This window comes from Scyliorhinus torazame, chromosome 19 (genome assembly GCF_047496885.1).
Source record: "Scyliorhinus torazame isolate Kashiwa2021f chromosome 19, sScyTor2.1, whole genome shotgun sequence".
Classification (NCBI taxonomy): domain Eukaryota; kingdom Metazoa; phylum Chordata; class Chondrichthyes; order Carcharhiniformes; family Scyliorhinidae; genus Scyliorhinus; species Scyliorhinus torazame.
The window spans coordinates 73,361,627-73,383,448 of record NC_092725.1 but is presented as its reverse complement, the minus strand read 5'-3'; the positions used below and the strand labels follow the sequence as shown (position 1 = coordinate 73,383,448).

The following is a 21,822-nucleotide window of genomic DNA, read 5'->3' as shown; positions in this document are numbered from 1 at the left end:
GAGATGTACAAGGCTCACAAAGTACAGTGTTCACTATGGGAATGCCATGGGAGATTTACATACATATCTGTACATCCTGCGGGAAAGTGGATGCGTGACTGGACTTTGAATGTGGCCAAGATGCTCATAGTTTAAAAAGCCAGCTGACAAGGTACGTAAGGATGTGTATGAGAATTGAACACTTGAACAAGATATTGGAAATCTGTGGTCATCTGTAGAACCAGACTACAGACTTATGCTTTAAGGGACGGAAATTGATGATTAACATATTATAGACCAGTTGGAACATTTGATGGTTTTGATTTATAAACTAATTTGCTCAGCGAATTAAGTGGATTTTATAAGTTTCAGAGTAGCATTTGAAAAAGAGCAAATGCTTCTCCTAGTGTTATGGCAAACATTCTTGCCTTAATCTATATCATCATATATCTACAGCATCAAGATCATTATTCATTCACCTCCTTGCTGTTTGCAGGGAATTTCTGCGTACTAATAGGTTGGCATATTTCATAACATAACTGATTATAATTCAAAGCAATTCATTTGTATTTTAAAAAAAATCAAGTGGGTGATTTAAATATGGGGTTGACCTAGAGATTAGCAATAATTATATAAAATTTAATTAAATGGGAGAAAATAAGGTTTCCTACAAATCCAATATATCAGAGGGGCAAATTTTAGAACATTGCGTAATAGTCATTTAGTAGTACAGAACATGTTTTTTTCTGGGAAAAAAAAAATTCTACCAAAGCTTTTGACTTGTACACATCAGGATAGCTTGCAAGAAATTGCCAACATTCCCGGGTCACTGTCTGTGTGGAGTTTGCACATTCTCCCCGTGTGAGCGTGGGTCTCACCCCCACAACCCAAAAAGATGTGCAGGGTAGGTGGATTGGCCACACAAAATTGTCCCTTAATTGGAAAAAATATTGGGCACTTTAAATTAAAAAATAAATAAATTACCAACATTAACGGGGGAACAATTTATACTGCATGGGAAGAGAATGCTGATCAGTTGGCAAATGGACCCTGGTGGAGGCATTGTCTAGGAGAATGCAGTGTGGAACAGTTAACTGCCCAACTATATTCAAATTCAAACCGGGCAGGTCGACTGATTAGTCAAGGCATTGCTCTGGGGAATGTACCAGGAATGATTGTTCCCTAAGATTTTGTTTAGTTGAAATAGATGCAGTGTGTGAACGTGTTCTGTCTGGAAAGGACAGGGCCCTGTGTGTAAATATTTGTGGCTTCTAGCATGTGTAAATTAGCCAGACTGCAAGCCTACTAAAAATTGTGTATGCACAGCTGGTTAATTACGGTCAGCCTGTTGTGAACTCAAAACATAGTGTCCAACTTTAGATGTGATTCCGCGATTGGGCAACACCTGCCAAACAATCCAGATTGTGCTAAGAATTACACTGAAAACCAATTTAAGATTGTTCGTCTTCTTCACAGTGTGGCTCATTTACACATGCTAGAAGCCACATGTAGGGCCCTGTCCTTTACAGACAGAAGCAACATGCCCACACATTGCACCTTTTTCAACTAAACAAAAATCATAGGGCATAGTCTTTCCCTGGTTAATTTCCCATGGCAATATCTTGACAAATCCGAGTTGACTTGCTGCAAAGTTTGAATTTGAACAAAGCTGGGCAGTTACATAGTGTTCCATCCTCCATTGCAATACCTCCATCAATCAAAGTCCATTTACCAACCGATCATCATGCTCTTCTCATGGAGTATGATTTGTTTTCCCCATTGCTGGTGGTAGTTTTTTGCAAGCTATCCTGATGAGTGCAAGTTGAAAAACTTTGAAAGTTCATTAAGTTAATTGAAGTAAGGTGGAAAGCAAAATTAGCACATTGGACTGACGATCAAAAATAGATTTTTTTTTTCAACATAAGGTGCAGTGGTGCATAATATACATAAACCATTTAAAAATTGGATTACTTTTAAGTGACAGGATGGCATGGGCAAGTAAAAGGATTTGAAACAAACTAAACTTGGAAGTGGAAATGTGGGGCCTGTAAGTATTACTGTAATAAAATGAGGATTATAGAAAATAATTTGGTTAACCGAGGGATAAGGAATGTAAAGAGGGAGTATGAGAAGAGCATCTGAAACACCCAAAAGGACAGTTAAATATTTTACAAATAGAAAGGGGAATTAAAAGGGGGCGGCATTGTAGCACATTGGTGAGCACTGTTGTTTACCTCCAGGGTCCCAGATTCGATTCCCGGCTTGGGTCACTGTCTGTGCGGAGTCTGCACGTTCTCTGTGTGGCTGCGTGGGTTTCCTCCGGGTTCTTCCCACAGTCCAAAGATGTGAGTGCTAGGTGGATTGGCCATGCTAAATTGCCCTTAAGTGTCCAAAAAGATTAGGTGGTGTTACTGAGTTACGGGGATAGCGTGGAGGTGTTACGGGGATAGCGTGGTGTGAGCTTAAATACAGTGCTCTTTCCAAGGGTCGGTGTAGACTTGATGGGTCGAATGGCCTCCTGCACTGTAAATTCTGTGATCTATGAAATGAGAGTGGCACTCTTGAACGAGTGGCCATGAATTAAAGAATTTAAAAAATTGGTGGAGATCTCTCGTAAGTACTTTGTGGTTATGTTTATGGTCGATGGGCATTTTGGAGAGAACTTGTCAATTTTTGATATAACAAAAAGTACAAAAAAAAACTAAAGAAGTAGTTAACCTAACAGAGAACTAAATGTTGGGTACGTTGCAGGATCAAAAGGGAAATGGGGGAAGAAATACAGCAGGTCCTAGAAATTATATTTCTTGTTTCTTTGAGTCATGTGTTCTGCACAACTGGAGAGTAGCCAATATAATACACATTTTCAAAATGGGGAGCTAATCACAGGTCAGTGAAAGGCAAACTTTTGACATTCTAATTAAAAATCAAGTTAGCATGTATGCAAATAAAGAGAAAATAATTTAAAACAGCCAAGGCAAATTTCAGAATGGAAGCTTAAACTTGACAAATCTGAGAGAATTTTTTTGAAGATGTAGTCTGCACTGTATTTTCTGTGGTTCTGAAGTGACAGATCAAGAAGATGGAGGAATTGGGGTAGATATCGTGTACATGGACTTTAAGAAGGCCTTTGACAAAGTAACATCCAGGAGAGTATTAGCAGGTTAAGGGATACGGAGTTGGGGAATGTTTGCAAATGGGATAAAAATTTTAGGGAGAAAATGGAGGGAAAGATTTGAGGAAGTTTATTGAAGAGTGCGTAGAAGTGGTGGTGTTGCACAAGAGGCTTTTCTCTGACCGCTTTTTCTCTGGGTAAAAGTCAATTTGGGTGCATGGTTGCCAAATCTGGTTTTGTGTTCCTGTAGACTCGCTTATGTGACATTTCATCATACGGCATTCAGACTCGATGGGCCGAATGGCCTCCTTCTGCACTGTAAATTCTATGTAAAATCTCATGTGATGCTTAATTATGTCATTTGATCATGTGACTCAGCTCAGTTTGCAAATGTAACTGCATTTACCTTAATTGAGTGTCTTAGTATCACCAAACCCTGAATAAGATATTTGACTTTGTTTTTATAGTGAGATGAATAACATCATTTATAAATATAAAATAGAAGTACAGCATGATTTAAGATTGTGTGGCCGAATGTGACTAACAATAAGCCCCTAGAATCTGAACTTGGCCAGCAGGTTTCCACAATGTTTATTAGTGATTTAGATGATGGAATGTAAAACCGTATATCCAAGCTTACAGACTGCACTAACTTAGATGGCCAGATAAATAGTTTAATAAAAACAGAAAATGCTGGAAACACAGAAATCAGGCAGCAACCGAGGATACTTTTTCACAAAACTGAAAAAAGTTAGAGATGCAACAATGTTTAGGTAAGTAAGATGTCAGAAAAGGGGAAAGGTGTCAAGAACAAAAGGGAAAACCTGTGATGAGGTGGGAGTGATTAATTGACAAACGGTGCAAGGCAAAAGGGCATGGTAATTGGCCAATTTAAAAAAATAACTAAATTACTGCTGTCCAAAAAATGGAAGCAGTAGTTACAATCTGAAATCGTTGAACTCAATATTGAGTCTGGGGGCTGTGACGTGCCTGATAGAAAGATGAGGTGTTGTTCCTTAAGTTTCTATTGAGCTTCATTGGAACAATGTAGGAGTCTGAGGACAGATAAGTCAGAATGATGTTAAAATGGAGTGAGACAGAGAACTAAACTGACAAGTGTCCAGGTCAGGATCACACTTGTGGACTGAATGGAGCTGTTTAGCAAAGTGATCACCCCAATACAGAGGAGACCACATCATGGGCAGCAAATATAATATAGCACTGCATACTGTGTTGGCTCTCTGATCCAAATGTTGGCAGTATTCACAGCAGAAAGATCACCTAGTTTGGATGGAATGTATCCTACTTTACTGAGGCGAGTGAAGTTAGAAATTGCAGATGTTGTGCATCCTTGTTCAAGACATCAAAGAGGTATAAACCTGGCAACCACAAGCCAGTCACTTTAATGTGTATGGTGGAGAAGCTTTTTTTTTCATGATCAGAACATATTTATTGAAAATCCTTGCTGATATCGGGGCTGGTTTAGCACAGGGCTAAATCACTGGCTTTGAAAGCAGACCAAGGCAGGCCAGCAGCACGGTTCAATTCCCAGCCTCCCCAAACAGGCGCCGGAATATGGCGACTAGAGGCTTTTCACAGTAACTTCATTTGAAGCCTACTTGTGACAATAAGCGATTTTCATTTCATAAATTATTTTAATAATTCCCACTGCAGAAGAATGGTTTAGATTGTATTTTGAAGCTGCTCAGTATTCATTGACCAGATAGTAACAGTTCACCGAAGGAAGTGATAATGGAATGAGACAATTCTTCATCTGTCAACTCTGCATTTCCAGGATTCAACACAAGAGTCACTCAAACTCCTGCTTGTTCTGCAGCCCTTGCCTCTTTAGTTATATCTGTTATGAAAAGTATTTTCTCTGTAGATCAAACAATGTCTTGACCAATCCTCCTGTAGCTTTCCATTTCAACTTTGGATCCAATCTTGACAATAATCAGGGACAAAGTTAATTGTCACTTAGCAAAGTATGGGCTAATTAATTAAACACATCATGAAGTTGTTAAAGATAAGTCTTGTTTAATAAATTTGGTGGAATTTGTTGATGAAATAATGAAATGCTGAGAATAGTGTGGTTGATATGTAAATTAACTTTTAATAAGCTTTTTAACAAAACGAGTCAATGGGAATTGGGGAAAAACTCTGCTGGTTGGAGTCATACCTAGGACATGGAAGGCGGTTGTGGTTGTTAAAGATCAATCATGTCAGTCTCAGGGCATCCCTGCAGGGGTTCCTAGTGTCCTCGGCCCAACCATCTTCAACTGCTTCATCAATGACCTTCCCTCCATCATAAGGCCAGAAGTGGGGATGTTCACTAATGTCCAGCATATTTGCGACTCCTCAGATACTGAAGCAGTCCATGTGCATATGCAGAAAGACCTGGACATGATTCAGGACTGGGCTGATAAGTGGCAAGTTACATTTGTACCACACAAGTGCCATCTCCAACAAGAGAGAATCAACCATCTTCCTTTTTTAAATATCTTTTATAATTTTCCAATTAAGGGGCAATTTAGCGTGGCTAATCCACCTACCCTGCACATCTTTTGGTTGTGTGGGTGAGACCCATGCAGACACGGGAAGAATGTGCAAACTCCACACGGACAGTGACAGTGATCCCGGACCCGGGTCCTCGGTGCCGTGAGGCAGCAGTACTAACCACTGCTCCACAGTGCTGCCCACCAAGCATCTTACCTTGATGGTCAATTTTGTTTTCATTCTCTGGTCCCTCGTCACCGCACTTTCAATGTCTGAGGCTGAACGAGCTGTTTGTAACTTTGCCACTTTATTTGACTCTGAGGTGCACTTTGGACTGCATATCCTGTCTTATCAAGACTACCTACTTCCTCCTTTGTAAGAACACCCGTCTCTGTACCTACCTCAGCTCATCAGCTCAAGCAGAGTAGTGATCTCAGGATTGCTGCCGGTGCCACGTGCAAGTGAGGCAAGGAACAGAGAGCGAGTGCAGCTGAACACGTGGCTACAAGGCTGGTGCAGGAGGGAAGGCTTCAGATATGTGGATCATTGGGATATCTTCTGGGGAAGATGGGACCTGTACATGAAGGACGGATTGCACCTAAACTGGAGGGGCACCAATATCCTGGGTGAAAGGTTTGCTAGAGCTCTTTGGGAACGTTTAAACTTATTTGGCAGGGGGATGGGAACCAGAGCTATGGATCAGAGGATAGGGTAGCTGTTGAACAGGCAGAAATAGTATGCAGCAAGTCTGTGAGGAAGGATAGACAGTTGATATGGCAAAGTTGCACTCAGTGGAATGGGTTAAAGTGTCTGTTTCAATGCACGGAGTGTCAGAAATAAGGGAGATGAACTTAGAGCATGGATCAGTACTTGGAACTACGATGTTGTGGCCATTACGGAGACATGGATTTCACAGGGGCAGGATTGTTAGATGTTCCGGAGTTTAGATGTTTTCAGAAGAATAGGGAGGGAGGTAAAAGAGGCGGGGGAGTGGCACTGTTAATTAGGGAGTGTACCACAGCTGCAGAAAAGGAGGTAGTTTAGGAGGGTTTGTCTACTGATTCATATGGGTGGAAGTCAGAAACAAGAAAGGAGCAGTCACTTTATTGGGAGTTTGCTATAGACCCCGAATAGCAGCAGCGAGATAGAGGAACAGATTGGGTGGCAGATCTTGGAAAAGTGCAGAAGTAACAGAGTTGTTGTCATGGGTGACTTCAACTTCCCTAATATTGACTGGAACCTCCTTAGTGCAAATGGTTTGGATGGAACAGATTTTGTCAGGTGTGTACAGGAAGGATTCCTGACTCAATGTAGATAGGCCGACTAGGGGGGGGAGGCCATATTTGACTTGGTGCTCGGCAACGAACCAGGCCAGGTGTCAGATGTCTCGGTGGGAGAACATTTCGGTGACAGTGACCACAACTCCTTGACCTTTACCATAGTCATGGAGAGAGAAAGGAACACACAGTATGGGAAGGTATTTAATTGGGGGAGGGGAAATTATATTGCTATAATATAACAGGAGCTGAGGAGCATAAAGTGGGAACAATTGTTCTTGGGGAAATTGGGGCTGGTTTAGCACAGGGCTAAAGAGCTGGCTTTTAAAGCAGACCAAGGCAGGTCAGCAGCACGGTTCAATTCCCGTACCAGCCTCCCCGAACAGGCGCCGAAATGTGGCGACTAGGGGCTTTTCACAGTAACTTCATTTGAAGCCTACTTGTGACAATAAGCGATTTTCATTTCATTTTCATTTCAAATGCACAATAGTAATGTGGGGATTGTTTAAGGAGCACTTGCTGCGAGTGCTGAATTGTTTTGTCCCACTGAGACGAGGAAGGAATGGTAAGGTGAAGGAGCCTTGGATGACAAGAGAAGTGGAGCTTCCAGTCAAGAGGAAGAAGGAAGCTTGCATAAGGTTGAGGAAGCAAGGATCTGACTCGGCTCTTGAGGGTTACAAGGTAGCCAGGAAGGAACTCAAAAATGGACTGAGGAGAGCTAGAAGGAGGCATGAAAAAGCCCTGGCGGGAAGGATTAGGGAAAACCCCAAGGCGTTCTACACATATGTGACAAATAAGAGGATGATCAGAGTGAGAGTAGGGCCGATCAGGGATAGTGGAGGGAACTTGTGCCTAGAGTCTGAAGAGATGAGGGAGGCCCTAAATGAATACTTTGCTTCAGTATTCACTAGAGAGAGGGACCTTGTTGCTCATGAGAACAGTGTGAATCAGGTTAATAGACTCGAACAGGTTGATATTAAGAAGCAGGATGTGCTAGAAATTTTGCAAAGTATCAGGATAGATAAAACCCCTGGGCCTGACGGGATATACCCAAGGTTACTACGGGAAGCGAGGGAGGAGATTGCTGCGCCGTTGGCGATTATCTTTGCGTCCTCACTCTCCAGTGGAGTAGTACCGGATGATTGGAGGGAGGCGAATGTTGTTCCCCTATTCAAGAAAGGGAATAGGGAAATCCCTGGGAATTACAGACTCATCAGTCTTACGTCTGTGGTGAGCAAAATATCGGAAAGGATTCTGAGAGATAGGATTCATGATTATTTAGAAAAACATTGTTTGATTAAAGATAGCCAGCATGGCTTTGTGAGAGGCAGGTCATGCCTCACAAGCCTCATTGAATTCTTTGAGGATGTGACGAGACACATTGATGAAGGTCGTGCAGTGGATGTGGTGGTATATGGATTTCAGTAAGGCATTTGATAACGTTCCCCATGGTAGGCTCATTCAGAAAGTTAGGGGGCATGGGATACAGGGAAATTTGGCTGTCTGGATACAGAATTGGCTGACCGAAAGAAAACAGCGAGTGGTAGTGGATGGAAAGTATTCCGCCTGGAGGGTGGTGTCCTGCAAGGATCTGTTCTGGGACCTCCGCCCTTTGTGGTTTTTATAAATGTCTTGGATGAGGAAGTGGAAGGGTGGGTTAGTAAGTTTGCCGATGACACGACGGTTGGTGGCGTTATAGATAGTGTTGAGGGTTGTTGCAGGTTACAACAGGACATTGACAGGATGTAGAGCTGGGCTGAGAAGTGGCAGATGGAGTTCAACCTTGATAAATGTGAAGTGATTCATTTTGGAAGGTCGAATTTGAATGCTGAATACAGGGTTAAAGGCAGGATTCTTGGAAGTGTGGGGAACAGAGGGATCTTGGGGTCCATGTACATAGATCCCTCAAAGTTGCCACCCAGGTTGATAGGGTTGTTAAGAAGGCGTATGGTGTGCTGGCTTTCATTAACAGGTGGATTGAGTTTAAGAGCCACGAGGTTTTGCTGCAGCTTTATAAAACTCTAGCTAGACCACACTTGGAATATTGTGTCCAGTTCAGGTCGCCTCATTATAGGAAGGATGTGGATGCTTTGGAGAGGGTACAGAGGGGATGCTGCCTGGACTGGAGGGCATGTCTTATGAAGAAAGGTTGAGGAAGCTAGGGCTTTTCTCACTGGAGCGAAGAAGGCAGAGAGGTGTCTTGATAGAGGTGTACAAGATGAGAGGCATGGATAGAGTGGATAGCCAGAGGCTTTTCCCCAGGGTGAAAATGGCTGTCATGAGGAGACATAATTTTAAGGTGATTGGAGGAAGGTATAGGGGAGATGTCAGAGGTAGGTTCTTTACATGAGAGTGATGGGTGTGTGGAATGCACTGCCAGCAGAGGTGGTAGAGTCAGTCATTAGGGACATTTAAGCGACTCTCAGACATGCACATGGACAGCAGTAAATTGAAGGGGTGTAGGTTAGATTGATCTTAGATTAGGATAAATGGTCGGCACAACATCGTGGGCTGAAGGGCCTGTACTGTGCTGTACTGTTCTATGTTCTATCAGTTGTTAAATACTGCAACCAAGCACTTTTACCTCTAGATGTGGCTGGTCCAATGCCTCCTGACCAGCCTCCTATTTTTCACTCTCTATCAACTTGAACTCATTTACTACTCTGCTAACCGTACCCTTATTTGCACCAAGACCTATTTGTTCATCACCCTCTTGCTCACTGGCCCTCAATCCGTCAAAGCCTTGATGAAAAAAAAATTTCTCGTCCTTATTCTCAAAATTGAACATGACCTTTCCCCTCCTCCTCCCTACTCTTTTCCAACCCCACAACCTTCAGGAATCTCTGCATTCCTCCAGTTCTGGCCTGTTCAACATTCTCAGTGTTAATCGCTCTACTATTATTAGTCATACTTTCAGCTCTCTGGGTCTGATGCTGTGGAATTTCCTCCTTAAGCCTTTTCATCTCTACTTCTTCTCACTTATGATGCTCCTTAAAACAAAACTATCTGACTAAGTGTTTGACCTAATATCTCTTTGCGTGACTCAGTGTCAAATCTTACTTAATAATACTCCTGTGGAAGTGCCTTGGAATGTTTCACTACAATAAAAGTGTGATATAAACTCAGGTTGTTTTTGTTGTTGGGAGTCATTGATCCTTCGTGGGACTGACTTCACAGAGACCCCCAATAATATATACATTTTAAATTTGCAGAAACTTGCCTTTATGGTGTCCCTAGGCCTGGTTACTACAGAACACTTGGAAGGTAAGTCCTATTGCACTTCATGAAACAACATTAATTTAAAAAAGAATTATTTGTGTCTTGTCCTCTACAGCAGGCACCATCTTTAATCCCTGAAGTTTTAGCTAACCTCTTTCCATATGTGTTTATTGCGAATTCTCTCACTGCTGGCAAGAACAGTGTGGATAGATTGCTTCTAATTTTGGTGCAAAGAGAAGCCAACAAGTCTTTGATGAATTTAGATAAAGTTTTAGAAAAAAATGATAAAGGAATGGTTGAACCTGTTAGGGACAGAAAAGAAAATTCACATGTGAAAGCAAAGGGCATGATTTCAGTGCTAACTGGGTACTTCACATAACAAAAAAGAAAATTCTCATGTGAAATCAGAGGGCATGATTTCAGTGCTAACTGGGTACTTCACATAACAAAAAAGAAAATTCTCATGTGAAATCAGAGGGCATGATTTCAGTGCTAACTGGGTACTTCGCACCTGTCTTCACGAAGGAAGAGGATGAAGTTCGTGTTGGAGTTGAAATATGGGATAAGTATGTGGTGCTAAATGGATTGGCATCATTCAAAGTTTACAAGTCACTCAGTCGATAAGTCATTCTGTCGAGATGAATGCACCTTGGTTACTGAGGAAAACAAAGATGGAGATAGCAGAATATTTCAATCTTTCTTGGACTCAGCCAGAGTACTGGAGGATTGGGAATGTTCAAAAAAGGTGGAGAGGGGTATAGCCAATCAGTCAAACAACTATAGTGAGAACATTACTAGATTCTTCTTCTTTCATATGGCATTCGGAGCAGAAGCTGTCGTCACAGTTCTAATGTCACGTTCCCATGCCAATCATGCCTTCTGGAGAGCAAATGTTGTTCCAGGATGTTGCCCTCAAACTTGAGTCAGGGCAACACTTTATGAGATGCTCCATGGCTTGGTTTACTGAATTTGATGCCAGATGATGGTGTAGTGGTAATGCCATTGGACTAATATTCCAGAGACCCAGCCTAATACTAAGACACAGGTTCAAATTCCACCACAGCAGCTAGCGCAATTTGAATTCAATTAATAAATGAGCTTGTCTCATTCCATGAATCTATTATTGTTATAGAAACCCATCTAGTTCACTAATACCCTTTTAGGGAAGGAAATCTGCCAACATTACCTGATCTGGCCGATGTGTGGCTCTACAGCAATGTAGTTGACACTGAACTGCCCTCTGAGGTGACCTAGCTTCCACTCAGTTGAAGGGCAATTGGGGATGAGCAACAAATGTGCTCTCATCAAACTAAATGCTACAAAAATGATAGATTTATTCAGAAAATAGAAGCGTATGGTATTAAAGGGACAGTGTTAATTTGGGTATGTGATTGGCTAAGGGACAGAATGCAGAGATTGGTGGTGAATGGATGTTTTTCTGATTGGAAAGAAATATGCAGTGGAGTCCCCCAGGTATTTGTTGGGATTACTGCTTTTCTTGTTTTATGAAAATCACCTGGACTTAACTAAGGGAATACAATTCTTAAATTTGTAGGTGATTTAAAGCTCAGCAATGTAGTAAGTAATGAGCATAAAAGTAGCAGACTTTAGAAGACTTTGAAATGGGCGAACACATGGCTGGTACAATTTAATACAGGTAAGTATATAGTGATGCACATAGGATGAACAACAGGGAGAGGCAGTGTAATCTAAAGAGTACTATTTTGAGGGAATATTTTTGAGCAGAGGTACTTGGGATACATATTCACAAATGCTTGAAGGTGGCAGGGCAAATTAAGTAGACAAATAAAGCATACAGGAAATTTGGCTTCAAATAGGGGTATTGAATACATATACAAATCATAGCTTAGGCCTCAGCTGGAGTATTACATACTATTCTTAGCAGTATAGATAGGAAGGATTCCTTGGCAAGGGTACAGAGGATGTTATCTGGATGATATCAAAAATCAGGAACTTCAGTAATGTGGAGAGATTGGAGAAACCAATATTATTTTTCAGAGAAGGTTAAGGGGAAACCTAATAGAGAATGAGGGATTTTGATAGAGCAAGTGCTGAGAAACTTTCCTCTGGAATGTGGATTGGCAACAACAGGTTCTAAATTTAAAATAATTCGCAAAGGGACAAGAGGGAAAAATTAGATTTTTTTTTTTCATGCAGAGGTTGTTGAGATCTGGAACTCTGAAAGGTTGTTAGAATCATTCCATAGGAATTATCAAGAAGGAATTGGATATATACTTAAAGTGGACCAATTTCCAAGGTTAATGAAAAAATACTAAATTCAAAAATTGGCACAGGCAGAATATGCTGAATAGCCCTTTTGTACAATTCCATAACTACCTGATTCTGAATTACAACAACCTAACCAGAGCTATTTGTAGACCACCTTTATAACAGGACAAGAATTCCTAATATGATTAGACACTTCCTAGTGTGAAATGAAACGTTTGCTTCTTAACAACATGATTCCATCCTTGCCTCTTGAGGAGAATTTGCTGATACAAATCCATTAAATTGTTTTGCCTCCCTCGGGCAAGTACAACTTGAGAATGATCTGTAAACATCATACACATCTCAATTTATACTTTAAGCCAAAAGTCTAGCTTACTATGCAAGTGCATTTCTATCAAAAATTATTACAGCTGTGTGAAGAATGTATAAAATATAAGGACAATTGACTGCATTCTTGCATTTTTCTCATCTACAGATGTGTTTTACTGAGTTATCTCTGTCGTCTATTTTTCTAAGGAGTGAGGATGATAAGTAGAACCAATTAAAAGATCCTATTCAAGATGTTTGTTACAGGATCCTTCTGGTGGAGTGGCAATTGAGTTGGATTGCCACTCTACTCTTAGTTATTTACCTGGGAATTCAGCCACCCCTACCTCGTCCGACCTTCTGACTCAGGCCGGGCGAGATCTATATAGCACAGCAGGTTCCCATGGGTTGAAGCATTGGTGGGAAGAAGGACATGCCCTTTTTTTACAGCACTAACTGCTGTAAAATGGGTAAGAGTCCAGCCACTGATAAGCCAGGGAGTAGGCAAGATTATAAGGTAAGTGGGCAGGATTTGGGGTGGGGCAGGGGAAGATGGCGGTGTAGTCTGGGGGGGAGGGGGGGCTGTTGGGTTGTCAGGGGTTGGGGGAGCTGGTCTGGTGAGGTGGGGAGCGCAGTAAGGGTGGTGGGGAATAGTTGGGGGTGTGGGTATAGTCGGTGATGGGGAGGGTAGTCGAGGTTTGGGGGTGTAGTTGGTACTTGGGGGTTAGGGAAGGCAGTGAGGGGTGTGGGGAGTGCAGTCGGTGGGGGTGACGGTCATTTGAGGCAGGGGGTAGTGGGGGGGGGGGGGAAAGAGAAATGGGTTGTTGTCAGGGTGTGAGGAGGGCAGCTGGGGAGGTTGCGGGTGTAGTCCGGCAGGATAGTGGGTGTAGTTGGAGGTTAAGAAGGACAGTTGGGAGAGGGGGTTCCTGTGGGATGGTGTGAGGGGCTAGTCGGGGACTACTGTGGGCATTCGGTGAATGGGGGAATTGGTGTTGGTGCGAGTATGGTCATGCAGTGGGGTGGGGGGTGCTTTAATATTTTTCTGGGTAATTATTACTGTAACACAGTTGGAACCATCTGAAATTTGAAATTTAAACCGCATTATCAGATGGTTTCCAGTGCAGGGCAATTGCCCATCAGAAATTTGAACTTCCCAAACAATTGCCATGCAATCTTTTAACTGGGAACCTCCAGGAGTGGGGGGACTCCGCAGCATATCTTTGGGGGTACCCACCCCTGTTTCCCCGCCCCCGACAACACTGTTTCAGAGGTTACAGGCCAATGTTTTTATTTTGCTAGATTACTAGCTTTTGAGAATAATCAAAATCTTTGATTTGCTTTTTATATAATTAGAATGATGTGCAAATTTGAATACTGTAAATAGTGGTGACATGGTTTTTTTTTTTAAGAAGGCTTTATTTATCACAATATTGTAGCTAATGTTAATGAGCACCACAAAAGAACATATAGTGCAGAAGGAAGCTATTCGGCCCATCGAATCTGCACTGATCCACTTAAGCCCTCGCTTCCACCCTATCCCTGTAACCAATAACCCCTCCTAACCTTTTGGTCACAAAGGGCAATTTATCATGGCCAATCCACCTAACCTGCACGTCTTTGGACTGTGGGAGGAAACCGGACCACCCGGAGGAAACCCATGCAGACACGGGGAGAACATGCAGACTCCGCACAGACAGTGACCCAGCGGGGAATCGAACTTGGGATCATGGCACTGTGAAGCCACAGTGCTATCCGCTTGTGCTACTGTGCTGCCCAGAATATTTAATAACATACAGCTTTTAAGACATCTTCTGGTTCATCAGTTTTTGTTTAAAACAAATATTTGGAATGTCTTGGATTATAACAGAAATGTGCTCATGGTTGCAGAAATCCAAAGCAGACGTCAGGAAAGAAAGAGAAGAAGCACAGCCAATCCAACATACAGCGGATTGTTTGAGCCAGAGGTAATGACCGATTACTTTGTATTTTGGATAATATGTTGCTTTTATGGGTTGGTTAAGTGCCATTTGCTCAACACTGGCTTAGCCCTTCAAGTTGTCAGGATCTCTACAGTCTTAACATACACACTGAGTATGTGCATCGCACACGAATGATAAGCTTATTGCCATTTTCTGTAAACGATTACTTTGATTATTATTCAATGTACCACTAACTGAAGTGAAGTAAAATAAAGTCAAAGAATTTCTAAAAATGTTTAGCTATATTTGAATGTTATGTTTCCTTGAGTTGCGTGGTTCAGGGTAGGTGAATTGGCCATGCTAAATTGCCCCTTAATTGGAAAAAAAAGAAGAAAAAAGACCATATTCGTCCAGTACCATATAATCATATTCCCACAGTGCAGAAGGAGGCCATTCAGCCCATTGCATTTCCACCGATCCTCTGAAAGAGCACCACAGTTAGGCCCACTTCCCACCCTATTCCTGTAAACCTATAACCCACCTAACCTACACATCCATGGACACTAAGGGACAATTTAGCATGGCCAGTCTACCTAACCTGCACATCTTTGCACACCTGGTGGAAACCCACGCAGACTCGGAGGGAAAGTCCAAACTCTACACAGTCACCGAAGGCTGGAATTGAACCCAGGTCCTTGGTCCTGTAAAGCAGCAGTGCTAACCACTGTGCCACACCAGTAAATGTAGTATTTACACTGGCAAGAAACTATTGGGTATTCACTTTTTTCTGCAAATTTAGTAACGGAAGTAAACGTTTGTTGCTTGATACGTTAATAACAAATAAATGTCCAATTTTAACCTTGGGTTTCTTTAGTCATCATTGTCATTGGTGACAGAATGGTAGTCTGTGAAATTTGTGGTAAGTACTCCTGTTGGTCAGTGCATGAAAGTACATCATGCTGTGCTACTTACCGAAGCTTGGTTTGCAGGAACTATATTCAATACTTCAATGTGGCAAACAGGAACCTATCCAAGCTCCAGAAAAGTTGGTAGAATCAGTGAGCCAGCTGCATGGTGTCTCTGCTTTCATCCCTGACATGAAATAATAAATTGTGAAAACTATTCTCATGTATAAATCTCTCCAACAAACTTGATTATTTATGTATATTGTGTGTGTGTATAGTGAAACATTTTCTGTAACTCTCCATTAATTATTTCCTGAAACAAATTCCAATACACACAAACGGAATTCCCGATGGACCTGAAAAATATTTGTTCAAAATCCTTTGCGTATCCATTTTGGCTCTCCATGTAATCTGTTGTATACCCAAAGAGGTTTATTCTACTGAAGGTTTAGCCCAATGTGTCTATGCAGGCTCTTGCTAGAGCGATCCAAAAATAAGGTTAGAATCCTGTTCATTCCCTATAGGCTCTATTCCAATTTTCCCTTTAAAAGTACAATAGTATCTGCCTTAACAGCTCGCTGTGTATGTTCCTCACTCCAATAACCCTTGACATAAAAAATCTTCTCCTAATCTCCGCACTCTAAAAAATATCACATGGAAAGGGTACAATAGATTTGTGTCTGACTGTTCATATGTACTTGGGTTAAAATATGGTGAGACGGGCAAAAACAGCGCAAAGCTGGCCAACTACTGTAAGACATGGAGCTTTCAGCACAGCAGCATCACTTAGACAGCATCCAGAGTAGTAGCGGGTCCAGAAGAGGTTTACCAGGATGTTGCTTGGTATGGAGGACATTAGCCCTCCATACCAAGCAACCATAGAGGTTGAGGTTGGATAAACTCGGTTTGTTCTCACTGGGGCGACCTGATAGAAGTCCACAAAATTATGAGAAGCATGGACAGAGTGGATAGTCAGAAACTTTTTCCCAGGGTGAGAGAGTCAATTACTAGGGGACATAGGTTTACGGTGCGAGGGGCAAAGATTAGAGGAGATGTGCGAGGAAGTTTTTTTACCCAGAGAGTAGTGGGTGCCCGGAACTGGCTGCCGGAGGAGGTGGTGGAAGCAGGTACGATAGTGACTTTTAAGGGGCGTCTTGACAAATACAAGAATAGGATGGGAATAAAGGCATATGGACCCTGGAAATGTAGATGGTTTTAGGTTAGAAGGGCAGCATGCTTGCTGCAGGTTTGGAAAGCCATTGGGCCTGTTCCTGTGCTGTACTTTTCTTTGTTCTTTGTACAGCATTTGTATGAATACGGAGACCGCCGTAGATTCTATGATTCTATTTAGCTTAGATGGGTTTTTTGGTTGGCATGGGCCAGTTTGGGTTGAAGAGCCAGTTTGGGCCGAAGGGCCTGTTTTCATGCCATAGATTCTATGATTTGCCTTAACTAGACCAGTGACATGTTTTTATTTCTTTTTGTCTGTGAGCAATATAGGAGACTAACTTGTTAAATTGGTTTAAAACAAAGTGGCCACATTTAAAATGCACATATTTCACAAAAAACGTTTTGTAATGTTTAGATGTATTTCAAAGCCCCCTTTTGTCAAATAATCATATAAATTACTTATTTTCCTTTTAATTTTGGACAACTGACTGGTTCCTCCACCTAGGAAGGTTTGAAGCCTTTGTCCCTACCACATGCTTCACAATTAATTGAAGCTATTCATTGGTGGCAGGGCCTTGAGCTGTCTCACACTTTGTTTATTCTTTCAAAGGATGTTGGCATGGCTGGCAATAACAGTATTTGTTGTCCATCTCTATTGTCTTTTAATTGAATGGCTTGCCAGGCATTTCAGAGTTTCGTATAAGAGTTAACCACATTGCTGCGGGTCTGGGGTCACGTGTAGGCCAGACTGAGTAAGGATGGCAGATTTCCTTCTTTTTTTTTTTTTTTTTTTAAATATTTTATTGAAAATTTTTGGTCAACCAACACAGTACATTGTGCATCCTTTACACAACATTGTAACAATACAGATAATAATGACCTTTTTTTAAATTTAAACAAAAACAACAACAAATAAATAAATATTAAATAACAAAAAAAAAAAAAAAAAAAACCAGCCCTAATTGGCAACTGCCTTGTCTCAGGCCACCCCCCCCCCCCAATCCCTCTCCCCCCCCCCCCCCCCTCCCCCCCCCCCCCCCCAAGTCCTGGGCCGCTGCTGCTGCCTTCTTTGTTCTCCCCTATCTATCTTTCCGCAAGATATTCGACGAACGGTTGCCACCGCCTAGTAAACCCTTGAGCCGACCCCCTTAGGACGAACTTAATCCGCTCTAACTTTATGAACCCCGCCATATCATTTATCCAGGTCTCCACCCCCGGGGGCTTGGCTTCTTTCCACATTAGCAATATTCTGCGCCGGGCTACTAGGGACGCAAAGGCCAAAACATCGGCCTCTTTCGCCTCCTGCACTCCCGGCTCTTGTGCAACCCCAAATATAGCCAACCCCCAGCTTGGTTCGACCCGGACTCCTACTACTTTCGAAAGCACCTTTGTCACCCCCATCCAAAACCCCTGTAGTGCCGGGCATGACCAAAACATATGGGTATGATTCGCTGGGCTTCTCGAGCACCTCGCACACCTATCCTCCACCCCAAAAAATTTACTGAGCCGTGTTCCAGTCATATGTGCCCTGTGTAATACCTTAAACTGAATCAGGCTTAGCCTGGCGCACGAGGACGACGAGTTTACCCTGTTTAGGGCATCTGCCCACATCCCCTCCTCAATCTCCTCCCCTAGCTCTTCTTCCCATTTCCCTTTTAGTTCGTCCATCATAGTCTCCCCTTCGTCTCTCATTTCCCTATATATATCCGACACCTTACCGTCCCCCACCCATTTCTTTGAGATGACTCTGTCCTGCACCTCTTGTGTCGGGAGCTGCGGGAATTCCCTCACCTGGTGCCTCGCAAAAGCCCTCAATTGCATGTACCTGAATGCATTCCCTTGGGGCAACCCATATTTCTCGGTCAGCGCTCCCAGACTCGCAAACTTCCCATCCACAAATAGATCTTTCAATTGCGTTATACCTGCTCTTTGCCACATTCCATATCCCCCATCCATTCCCCCCGGGGCAAACCTATGGTTCTTTCTTATCGGGGACCCCCCCCCAGTGCTCCGGTCTTTCCCCTATGTCGTCTCCACTGTCCCCAAATCTTCAGTGTAGCTACCACCACCGGACTCGTGGTATAGTTCCTTGGTGAGAACGGCAATGGGGCTGTCACCATAGCCTGCAGGCTGGTCCCCCTACAGGACGCCCTCTCTAATCTCTTCCACGCCGCTCCTCTCCCATCCACTTACTCACCATTGAAATATTAGCGGCCCAATAATACTCACTTAGGCTCGGTAGTGCCAGCCCCCCGCTATCCCTACTACGCTGTAAGAATCCCTTCCTCACTCTCGGAGTCTTCCCGGCCCAAACAAAACCCATGATACTCTTTTCTATCCTTTTGAAAAAAGCCTTCGTGATCACCACCGGGAGACACTGAAACACAAAGAGGAATCTCGGGAGGACCACCATCTTAACTGCCTGCACCCTCCCTGCCATTGACAATGCTACCATATCCCATCTCTTGAAATCTTCCTCCATCTGTTCCACCAACCGCGTCAAATTTAGCCTGTGCAATGTGCCCCAATTCTTAGCTATCTGGATCCCCAGGTAACGAAAGTCTCTTGTTACCTTCCTCAACGGTAGGTCTTCTGTTTCTCTACTCTGCTCCCCTGGATGCACCACAAACAGCTCACTCTTTCCCATGTTCAATTTATACCCTGAAAAATCCCCAAACTCCCCAAGTATCCGCATTATTTCTGGCATCCCCTCCGCTGGATCCGCCACATATAGTAGCAGATCATCCGCATATAAAGATACCCGGTGTTCTTCTCCTCCCCTAAGTATTCCCCTCCATCCCTTGGAACCTCTCAGCGCTATCGCCAGGGGCTCAATCGCCAGTGCAAACAGTAATGGGGACAGAGGACATCCCTGCCTTGTCCCTCTATGGAGCCGAAAATATGCCGATCCCCGTCCATTCGTGACCACACTCGCCACTGGGGCCCTATACAACAGCTGCACCCATCTAACATACCCCTCTCCGAACCCAAATCTCCTCAACACCTCCCACAGATAATCCCACTCCACTCTATCAAATGCTTTCTCGGCATCCATCGCCACTACTATCTTCGTTTCACCCTCTGGTGGGGCCATCATCATTACCCCTAACAACCTCCGTATGTTCGTGTTCAGCTGTCTCCCCTTCACAAACCCAGTTTGGTCCTCATGAACCACCCCCGGGACACATTCCTCTATTCTCATTGCCATTACCTTGGCCAAGACCTTGGCATCTACATTGAGGAGGGAAATTGGTCTGTAGGACCCGCATTGTAGCGGATCCTTTTCCTTCTTTAAAAGAAGCGATATCGTTGCTTCTGACATAGTCGGGGGCAGTTGTCCCCTTTCCTTTGCCTCGTTGAAGGTCCTCGTCAGTAGCGGGGCGAGCAAGTCCAAATATTTTCTGTAAAATTCAACTGGGAATCCGTCCGGTCCCGGGGCCTTTCCCGTCTGCATGTTCCTAATTCCTTTCACCACTTCTTCTACCGTGATCTGTGCTCCCAATCCCATCCTTTCCTGCTCTTCCACCTTGGGAATTTCCAACCGATCCAAAAACTCCATCATTCTCTCCCTCCCATCCGGGGGTTGAGCTTCATACAATTTTTTATAAAATGTCTTAAACACTTCATTCACTCTCTCCGCTCCCCGCTCCGTCTCTCCATCTTCGTCTCTCACCCCCCCTATTTCCCTCGCTGCTCCCCTTTTCCTCAATTGGTGTGCCAGCAATCTGCTCGCCTTCTCTCCATATTCATACTGTACACCCTGCGCCTTCCTCCATTGTGCCTCTGCAGTGCCTGTGGTCAGCAAGTCAAATTCCACATGCAGCCTTTGCCTTTCCCTATACAGTCCCTCCTCCGGTGCTTCCGCATACTGTCTGTCCACCCTCAAAAGTTCTTGCAACAACCGCTCCCGTTCCTTACTCTCCTGCTTCCCTTTATGTGTCCTTATTGATATCAGCTCCCCCCTAACCACCGCCTTCAACGCCTCCCAGACCACTCCCACCTGAACCTCCCCATTGTCATTGAGTTCCAAGTACTTTTCAATGCATCCCCTCACCCTTAAGCACACCCCCTCATCCGCCATTAGTCCCATATCCATTCTCCAGGGTGGACGCCCTCTTGTTTCCTCCCCTATCTCCAAGTCTACCCAGTGTGGGGCATGATCCGAAATGGCTATAGCCGTATATTCCGTTCCCCTCACCCTCGGGATCAATGCCCTACCCAACACAAAAAAGTCTATGCGTGAATAGACTTTATGGACATAGGAGAAAAACGAGAACTCCTTACTCCTAGGTCTACTAAATCTCCACGGGTCCACCCCTCCCATCTGCTCCATAAAATCCTTAAGCACCTTGGCTGCTGCCGGCCTCCTACCAGTCCTGGACTTCGACCTATCCAGCCTTGGTTCCAACACCGTGTTAAAGTCTCCCCCCATTATCAGCTTTCCGGTCTCTAGGTCTGGGATGCGTCCTAGCATTCGCCTCATAAAATTGGCATCGTCCCAATTCGGGGCATACACGTTTACCAACACCACCATCTCTCCCTGTAATTTGCCACTCACCATCACGTATCTGCCCCCGTTATCCGCCACTATAGTCTTTGCCTCGAACATTACCCGCTTCCCCACTAATATAGCCACCCCCCTGTTTTTCGCATCCAGCCCCGAATGGAACACCTGCCCTACCCATCCTTTGCGCAACCTAACCTGATCTATCAGTTTCAGGTGCGTTTCCTGTAACATGACCACATCTGCTTTAAGTTTCTTAAGGTGTGCGAGTACTCGTGCCCTCTTTATCGGCCCGTTAAGCCCCCTCACGTTCCACGTGATCAGCCGAGTTGGGGGGCTTCCCACCCCCCCCCCCTTGCCGGTTAGCCATCATCTTTTTCCAGCTTCTCGCCCAGTTCCCACGCGGCTGTATTTCTCCCAGACGGTGCCCCCCCGACCATCCTTTCCCGCACCCACTCCCCCCTTTCCCCAGCAGCAGCAACCCAGTAATTCCCCCCCCCCCCCCCCCCCCCCCCCCCGCTAGACCCCCCGCTAGCGTAATTACTCCCCCCATGTTGCTCCCAGAAGTCAGCAAACTCTGGCTGACCTCGGCTTCCCCCCGTGATCACGGCTCGCCCCGTGCGGCGCCCCCTCCTTCCTGCTTCTCTATTCCCGCCATAATTATCATAGCGCGGGAACCAAGCCC

The 21,822-nt window shown here is 44.0% G+C and overlaps 1 protein-coding gene across 3 annotated transcripts in view; it reads left to right on the top strand.

Annotated features, from left to right (window-relative positions):
* Nucleotides 1-21,822, top strand: part of phf21b (PHD finger protein 21B) — a 266,437-nt gene that overhangs the window by 180,697 nt on the left and 63,918 nt on the right. For all 3 annotated transcript variants that reach the window (XM_072484536.1, XM_072484535.1, XM_072484537.1), the window contains 2 exons: nt 10,077-10,128; nt 14,527-14,603. In XM_072484536.1, the coding sequence (XP_072340637.1) occupies nt 10,077-10,128; nt 14,527-14,603 (129 nt within the window). The remainder of the gene's footprint in view (nt 1-10,076; nt 10,129-14,526; nt 14,604-21,822) is intronic.